At 37.7% G+C, this 9457-nt stretch overlaps 2 protein-coding genes across 2 annotated transcripts; one reads left to right on the forward strand and one right to left on the reverse strand.

The window, feature by feature from the left end:
• The first annotated feature begins 121 nt into the window (after positions 1-121).
• Positions 122-4041, forward strand: LOC111495137. Its single transcript, XM_023145023.1, has 9 exons — positions 122-858; positions 1087-1254; positions 1368-1463; positions 1557-1661; positions 1784-1903; positions 2160-2294; positions 3031-3351; positions 3440-3730; positions 3938-4041. Exons 1-8 carry the CDS (start codon positions 343-345, stop codon positions 3728-3730), a joined length of 1752 nt encoding a protein of 583 aa, XP_023000791.1. The 5' UTR covers positions 122-342; the 3' UTR covers positions 3938-4041.
• A 2182-nt stretch (positions 4042-6223) lies between these two features.
• LOC111495145 lies at positions 6224-7285 on the reverse strand. Its single transcript, XM_023145039.1, has one exon. The coding sequence runs from the start codon at positions 7232-7234 to the stop codon at positions 6386-6388; it is 849 nt and encodes a 282-aa protein (XP_023000807.1). The 5' UTR covers positions 7235-7285; the 3' UTR covers positions 6224-6385.
• Positions 7286-9457: the final 2172 nt, after the last annotated feature.

Genomic DNA, 9457 nt, shown 5'->3' on the forward strand with positions numbered 1-9457 from the left:
CATGGTTGAATTAGTGAGGAAAGGAAAGAAAAAAAAGGAAAAACAATAATTATATATCCCGAATTTAAAAGATTTGGGGAAGTTTGGGTAAAAATTCAACTGTTTCCTTTTAATAACATTCACGCGCCACCATGGACCATACGACAGAGCAGAGCTACCACATTTAAATTTCATATAATTTCGATCTCTCCGCCAAATCACGGCACTGAGCTCTTCTCTCTCTCTCTCGAAGCATTTTGTTTCCTCAACAAAGAGACCTCCAATGGAGTTCTCTTTGACTGCTTGAAATGGCGGAGTTCTAGATTTCAAAATCTTCAACTGTTTGTTTGATTCGGATTAGAAATGGCGTCGTCTGCTTTCAAATCGACGACCAAACGGACGCCGATCGGAGCATCGGTTGCTTCAAATGATGACTCCGCTTCCACCAATCGGAGCTCGATTCACCGCCGCTCTCGAAGTTTGAGCCGATTTTCCCACCCTCTGCCATCGTCTCCCGCCGATAAGGGATTCGACGAGGGTTCAGATCGGCAAGGTAGGTTTGTAAACACGTCGTCGAGAGGCTCGGGATTCCCTGAGATCAGTCTCGATGACTTAGCGGTTGAATTCTTCGGTTCTGGTGATCGAGGGCGGTCCGCTGCGCGGAGCTCCGAGTCGAGTGGTGCTACGAATGCTGCCGTGGCGTCGAATAGACGAGGGAGGTCAGTGTCGAGACACAGTTGTGCTAAAGGTAGTGGCGGTAGTAACGAGGGCAAAGGAAGAGCCAGTTATAGCGTTGGAGGGGGGAAAGTGGTTCCTGAAAGTAATTCGAGAAGACGGCGCTCTCTCTCGGTGGTTCGCTACCAGATTAGCGATTCGGAGGTGAATAATCCATTCCATTTTCTCTGGTTCGGTTCTGGTTTGAATAATTTCTTACTTGGAAAATAGGACGAATATCTATTCCTATAGAAGGTTCATCTTAGCTAATTATAAATGATTTTCAATTTGGAATGTGGCAATTAGATGTTGATAGTTGTGTGTTTTGGTGGAAATAATGGGAAATTGGCTCAGGAATTCTTGTACTAACCCCATAATAATTTTCCAACACAGAGTGATATTGATCGATCTCAGAATTCTGGAATTCGTGTCAAAGAAAAGAGCTATGGTATAGGAAATAAGCAGAAGCCAATATCCCATAAGGCTGATGATTCAAACCGTAGACCATCATTGCAAAGATCTCTTAGCCAGAATGATTTTAAGTGCCATGATGGCTATTCAGTAAGCTCTTCCCCCTTTTAATTACCGTTTATTGTATTCACTTGCTGCTGGGGATGGGGAGGAGGATTTGCATTACGTTGTTTCCACCCTTTTATGACCAATTCTTATTACAGAGCCAGTCTTCAGTTCTAACTGATGATGAAGGGAAGGATACATACTTCGGTAATGGTGTAATGGAGGAGACTATTCGATCAATTTATGCAAGAAAGGTCCATTTCTCTGTAATATATGAAAGTTATACGCACCAAAATTGAGACATTTCCATCCATTACATATCTCTGGGTTTATGTCATATCTTTCAGGCAAAGCAGCCCAATGGGGATGTTGTTGACAAAGGTGGCTTGTATGAAGCAATGCGGAAAGAACTTAGACATGCTGTGGAAGAGATAAGGGTGGAACTTGAGCAGGTGCGTGAGATCCTTCTACGTGGTTCTAGTTCTACTCTTCATTAGTAAATAAATGTTATTTTGAACTAAGTTATCGTAATAATTTATCTAGAGTTCATCACAATTCTTTTCGAATAACACAGGAAATGGTGAACAGAAATTCGTCTGTTGTAACTTTCAGTGATGATTTGCATTCAAGTAATTCTGGTATTTGTCAGCATACGTCTCCATTTACTAGAAATTATTCAACAAAACAAGAACAGGTAAGGATACATGTGTTTTCTTGTGATTCATCTTTGATGTTTTCTATAACTAAGCCAGTATCAGATCTGCCCTGATATCAGTTGGAAATTTCTATTGAGTTTTGGTTTTTATGGATGGTCATCTACTTTTACTTTCTCTTCCACATATTTATCAGTATCTTTTCTTCTTTGGCATTCTATTATAAGATCTTATATCCATTAAGTGATTCATTACATGTTCTGGTGGTGACTGAAAAATGTATGTATGCAATGACAGTCCGGGAAGCGCAGAGATTCATCGGGTAAGATGGTGACAGAGGAGCAACGTGGTCAAGAACGTCCAAAGATGGTTAAAAATTTGCCTCCTGATCTGAAAAATGCTGTTGCAGAGAACCCTTCACGAACCAGAAAGGTGCGTGATTCTTGTATTGACTTTGACAAAATACATAGCCAAGATATCTTAATAGACTGTTCTCATCTAGGACCATCGTTGCAAAGAACTTAGAACACTTGCAGCACGTTTTACAATTTTAACTGTAATTTGGATAATTTCCACTATTCATCTACTTCCGCCTGAAACTAAAGTCCTCTAATAAAGAACTTTCAATCTCCTACGTCACTTACTTCCTCCTTAAACTGGAACCTTGTCCCACCGACAATAACATTTAACCTCCTTAGACGAGTTTGAGTATGTGAGATCCCACATTGATTGGAGAGGAGAACGAAGCATTCTTTATAAGGGTGTGGAATCCTCTCTCTATCATACGGGTTTTAAAAACCTTGAGGGAAAGTCCGAAGGGGAAAGCCCGAAGAGGATAATATCTGCTAACGGTGGACTTGGGTCGTTACAAATGGTATCAGAGCATTGTGAGATCCCATGTTGATTGGAGAGAGGAATGAGTGCTAGCAATGACGCTAGCCCCTGAAGGGGGTGGATTTTTGAGATCCTACATCAAATGGGGAGGATAATGAAGCATTCTTCATAAGGGTGTGAAAACCTCTTTCTAGCAAACGCATTAAAAACCTTGAGGGGAAACTTGAAAGGAAAAACCCAAAGAAAATAATATCTGCTAGCAGTAGGCTTGGTTCGTTATAGAGTATCTTCTTTGTTTGTAATGTTGATGATTATTTCTGTATCTATCTTTCAGAGGAGCAAGGATAGAAGTAGGATGTCAAAACGATTGAGTGAGGAGGCAGAAAAATACATTGAGGACTTCATTTCCAATGTCGAAGATACCGACATTTCATCTCTTGATGGCGATAGGAGCGACGCTAGTTCATCTTTAAGGGGGAAAGAAAAACCAAATTTCAAAATTCAAGCAGCCAGCAAACATATTCCTCCTGGAATGGATGGTGTCCTATTTCCATGGTTGCAATGGGAGACCGATAATGATGCCACTCCTTATCCTCGAAAGAGTATGATCGAACCACCTACGACTCCGCAAACTTTTCCAAGGGATGTTAATCAGGTAACATCTAATCCACAAGCCATCTAAAAGAGCTAATCTGATTTTACTGTCAAGCCATTCCTTACCTCTCTAGCCTTTGGCGTCTTAGGATACAAGCAATGCACAAGATCTATGTAACCAATCTGCTAGCAGCCAAGGGAGTTGGAGCCCTGGAGTTAACATTAGCCTTTCTGGGAAAGCTGTTAAAGATATAGAAAGTAGATTCAAAAGACTTGGTAATTATCAAAATCAGTCCTATTTGGAATCAAGAGAATCTCGGTTCGATATGGATGAATATTTAAAGCGTCCAAGCAATGAAGATTTTCTCCTAGAAAGATGGAAGCAGCAGCACAGAACCAACTGCAGTGGTCTATTGCTTTGCCATCGTGTATTCTTATAGGTATTTTCTTCTCTTATCACACATTTTTACTCTTCTCTCATCCTCTATTCTTTCTGTCTCTTGAGTTGATGGGTTGTAATTTGTAAATTATAATTCTGTGGTAGGATAGTTTAGTCTTTTCAATTGGATACTTATCCATGATAAACAAGTAGGGTTAAGTAGTTGTCGGGTGAGTTATCCATGATAAACGTTTATCTATACTCACAGTTATATACATTCAAATGGAAAGAAAAAACCGAAGAATCTAGCTACAGGAGAATTAGGAACAAAGCTATAGGTCTATAGGTCTATAACGACTAAAGCTTTGTTCATCACGTCAGCGATTCAAATTAGTTTACTATCACTTGGGAATGAAAATCATATTCTTTGTCAACCTTTTTTGTATTTGATGATTTATAGCATTAGAAGATATTTTGATTTTCGGATTTTGTGGGATTTTATACTTTTAACTTGAAATTTTTGGTTTTGTTTGGTAGTCGAGAAAATTAGTATAAGAATTGGACAAATCATAAGACGAAATGAGGTTAGCTCTACAAGTTATTTTCATATTGTAACAAAATAAAACTACTAAATACAAATTTAAAAATATTATAAACATAAGGTAATAACAATTCTCGTCCATATACTAAAAATAATAATATTATGTTCTAATTGTTAGACGAACACGACTCTCCACAATAGTATGATATTGTCCACTTTGAGCATAAGCTCTCATGGCTTTGCTTTGGGCTTTCCAAAAGGCCTCATACTAATGGAACCCATGATCATTTCCTAAATTAGTCGATGTTGAACTTTCATCATCCAACACCTCCCCTCGAACAAAGCACTCATGGCTTTGCTTTGGGCTTTCCAAAAGGCCTCATACTAATGGAACCCATGATCATTTCCTAAATTAGCCGATGTTGAACTTTCATCATCCAACACCTCCCCTCGAACAAAGCACGCCTCCCCTTAATCGAGGCTTGACTCATTTGGAGTCTTAGTCATTTTTTACTGCCTTCGTACCTTCAAGGAGGCTTGACTCCTTTTTTCTTTTTGGAGTCCTTTGTTCGACATTCGAGGATTTGTCAATCTTGACTCCTTTTTTCTTTTTGGAGTCCTTTGTTCGACATTCGAGGATTTGCCAATATATTGGCACGGCTAAGTTTAGGGCATGGTTCTGATACAATGTTAGACGAACACGACTCTCCACAATAGTATGATATTGTCCACTTTGACCATAAGCTCTCATGGCTTTGCTCTTGGCTTCCCAAAATGCCTCATATCAATGCTGTTAGTATTCCTTACTTATAAACGGATGATCATTTCCTAAATTAGCCAATATGGGAAATATGGAATTTTCATCCTCCAACACTAATAAAGATGAGAGATATATTTTATAATTAAGCATATAATCTGTGGATTTATGACTTTTTCTTATTAAAATTAATATATTATTCTTCTCAAATGTCCATCTTCTACCTTAAAAGGTTATTTTTTAAAAGAAGAATAATAATATTAAAAAAGAAAGAAAAAAAAAAGAGAGAGAATCTTTTTAGTGAATGAAAGTGGAGTTCAATGTACGGAAAGTTTAGACATAAACAGTACCAAATCAATGATAAGACCCAAACCACGAATCTCCCCATTAATTAATTTTAGAGAAAATAAGTATATTTACTTTTTTATACCAATCTTCAATATTTGAATAATGTTCTAAAAGATCATTAAATTAAATAATGCTTCAAAACTATTGTTTATGTTATATTCTATGGTCTGATATTGTGGGAATTTTTATTTTTATTAAATATTTGGACTTAAAAGCTCAATCCAATTTGTTGAAATAAATAAAATTTAAAATTAATCATAAGACAGAGATAAAGTTATACCTGCCCACTTAATGGATAACCCTCCATTGTCTTCCATGTTAGGTAGGAGAAGAGAAATAAATAAATTTATTGGTTAGTTTTATGTGTCAAATCAAATTATTATTATTTTATTTTAAAATGTAGAAAATAGGTTATTTTGTAATTACCATTATACCATTAGCTACGAAGGCCTATCAATTATTCATATATAACTAGTGACGAAGATGTACAAATACTCGAGCTTGTATAGACAGTGAGTAAAGCATATTAATTACTCAAACTGGCCGGTGACTACGGCGTATTGATACTTATGCTAGCGATGACAAGGGCATGATAGTACCCGACCATTGTACAATTAGCTATGATGACGTATTAGTTACTCAAGTTTGAATAGTACTCGAGCTTTGTACAATTAGCTACGAAGGCGTATTAGTTACTCAAGCTTGAATAGTTGGTGATGAAGTCGTACTAGTATTTAAGTTTGCTGACAAGTGTTCGAACTTGTACCGTTAATTACAATTAACTAGAAAAAGGTCTAGCTAGCTATTAAGATTAGAGAAAGAAAATGAAACCAAAATTAATATAATTAAGTTAATTACACAACCATCCTCATGTTCATCTTCAACATTTTTTTTTTTTTTTTCAAAAATCAATATATTGATCGGAAAAAAAAAATGAAAACCCAATATTTACATGAAAAAGAAAAAGACGATTATAGGCAATGCATTGAAAACTTGAACCCTAACAAAGCCCTCTCTATTCACAATTCTCTTACAAACCTCCCAATAAAAAACCAACCCGAACCGGCTCATTATCGGCACAAGCCGAGACTGAGCGCCGCCTTGACGTCCAGCCTCCAAGCAAACCCGCCGCCGTCCATCCTCCATGCATCACACGGCGCCGTCAACGAGCTCCTCTCCTTTCCCCACCGGCTCCGGTACTGAACCTTAACTCTACACGTGAATGCCGGCCACCACTCCTCCGTCGTCTCCTTCATCTCCAACCAAACCCTCACCACGTCATCCGCCGTACCCCCCACCATCTCCCTATACGCTTCGTTTGTCCACGTCACCTTCCCTCCACCGTCCGATATAAACCCGGGACACGTGTCTCTCTCCAGATTCCTCCTCATCTCCTCGTCCGTACATCCCAACTCCTCCCCTTCTCCCCACGTGATCTCCGCCACGTGCTCCACCGTCACCGACGAAGCCACTATCCTCACCGCCTGCGGCACCGACACCGCCGCAACCGCCGTCCGATCCACCACCAATCCCGCTTCCTCTCTCACCCCCTCGAAACTCAACCAAACCGGCACGTTTCTTCCTTCTCTCTTAACACAACCCGGAATCCCCGGCAGAAGTGGCAACGTCGTCGTCAAAACCGCCGAACCCAAAACGCCGTCGTTTGTTACACTCTTCTTCCTCCGATTATTGCACCGCTTACTTCCAGTCTCCCTACCGCACTTCCTCTTCCCTCTACCGGTTCGTCCGGTAACCTCAGGTTTCTCCGGCGTGGATTCCGCCGAACCAGATCCGGAGGAAAGCGCCGGTTTAGGCGCAATGGGGCGGAACCTAAGCATTATACGGTCTACTTTCGACATGTCGTGGGAAGGTCCGACATATCGGGCGATACAGCAACCTCCTCTCCCGTTACCGTCCATTAAGAAACAATCAAACGGCTCAGATTGAAAGCTGATTTTGCAGCAAAAACGTTGCGACGAGCGTGTGAAGAATGGCGAAGCAAAAGAGCGGAGATTTATAAGAAGCGGCGATTGGGACACGTAGCGGTACAGACACGTTGAATCCGCAGCTTCCAACAGCGCAGATCGCGATTGGGCGACATACAACAAACGTGGCGTTTTTTCCTTTTTTTTATTATTTATTTTCTCATGAGTGGGGCCCACCAAAGTCGGATTATGATTGGGCTCCACCTGGCAACCAATCAGAGGCCAAGAAGTGTAGAGTACAGAAGCCGAAAGCCATCCACGTATCCCCTGTCTCGCCTCTCACTCTAATTTATTTTATTCTTTTTTCCCTTATTTTGAGTTTTAAATTTTTTATAAATTAATAAATTAAGTTAAAATATGATTGGAAGAATTCCAACCATTGATATTTTATTATGAGCGTAAGATTAATTCATCCATTATTTGACGATAATTTATATTTTATCGGCAAGATTTTAATAAATAAATTTTAATATTTTTTGAGATCAGGTACCGCCAATCGACACTCTTGAAAAGTTTTGTTAACGACCTTCTTTAATGCTTTTATTTATCACGGGAGCGGTTGTCGATTAAACTTTGACTTTTTTAATACTTTTTGGTGATGGGATATCTTCTTTGATCTTTAAAATCCGACGTTGCCCATTTGAGCATTTCTCATTCCACTTAACATATTTCAGTTTTCACCCGTTTCAATACTCGTTTTCATCAACTAGTTTTTTAGCAGTAGTAGCTCATACGGATAAAGTTAAGAAGACAGTGATCATAGTTTTTGAGTTGGTACGAGTCTTTGAGGTTGACCTACTACTACACAATAAACTATGTATAAATACTCGACGTTGAACATTGTTTCAAACCATCGGCTCGACTATTCTAATTATTTTTAATTATCAACTTTACACAACACAGACGTTTCTAGAGTTATAAATTATGAACCGGTCCTTTTATTTTTATTTTTTTTTTAAGTAAATATTTTTTTGTTTTGGGTGGTTGGTATTAAATTTCAAAATCTAGTGAAGCAAAAAGTCACATTAATAATTTACAAATAATTATAATTAATTTATTACCAAAAATCGAGGGGATGAGGTGGACATTTTGGGGAGGGGAGGTAAGGTGGGTTAACGCGTGGACCAATAGGAAGCGGATAGAAACGACTAACGAGACCAAGAGATTTGAGATTTCCGTAAATAACTGTGAATCATATTTTGCCAAGTGGACGGTCGGATGGCACTTTCCCGTCATCCTTTCATATATTTTGATGTGATGGCCTCAGATCAGATTGATTGGTTCCTCGGAAAATAAAATAATAAAAAAACGAAAGGAGTGCGAATTTACCAAAATACCCCTTATTTCCTGACCAATATCCAAAAATTACCAAATTTTGACTCAATTGACCACTTTTTCTTTTATTTATTTGGAAGTATATTACAAAATTAAGAAATATTTTTTTAAATAAAAATGATTTTTTCCTATAATAGAAAATGGATAACTTTTAAACCAAAATATATATATAATATATGAGAGGATGAAATCATTAAATAATAATATTAGGTATGTTATTTATTGATTTATACTGTATTGAAAAAATTATAAATAAATTACCGAACAATTTGTTGGACAATCTCACAATATTATATCATCAAAATAAAAAGTATATATATTAATATTTAATTTAATTTAAAAATAATAGAGACATTAGATTGGTAATTAATGTCTTGCTAGTTGAACTAAGTTCAAATTGGCATATCAAAATTTTAAAAACAATATTGTGTGTTGTCGATCCAGCGATTAGGGAACAAATAATATTAGATTAATTTTTTGAATAAATAATATTAAAAAGGAGAAGAAGGAAAAGAATCCAGCTAAGATTGACCATTTTTAGTCTAGAAGTTCACAATGAATATCTATATATATCTAGAAGTGAATTAAAAATTGTGGGGGAAAAGAGGTTTCTAGAACCTTATTCAATTGCATAAAAAAAATGAATTAGGTTAATACTTATCTCCGGCCTAATTAGCTAGTTGATTATACAATAATTTATTAAAATAATGAACAATTACTTATCTAAGAAGATGACCGACCACATCGAAATCGAGATACGACTCGGACTTTTACTGGAGGCAACGATCTAAATTTTTTCGTAATGGATAAAGTAACACCGTT

This window comes from Cucurbita maxima, unplaced genomic scaffold (assembly GCF_002738345.1).
Source record: "Cucurbita maxima cultivar Rimu unplaced genomic scaffold, Cmax_1.0 Cma_Scf00021, whole genome shotgun sequence".
NCBI classification, from domain to species: domain Eukaryota; kingdom Viridiplantae; phylum Streptophyta; class Magnoliopsida; order Cucurbitales; family Cucurbitaceae; genus Cucurbita; species Cucurbita maxima.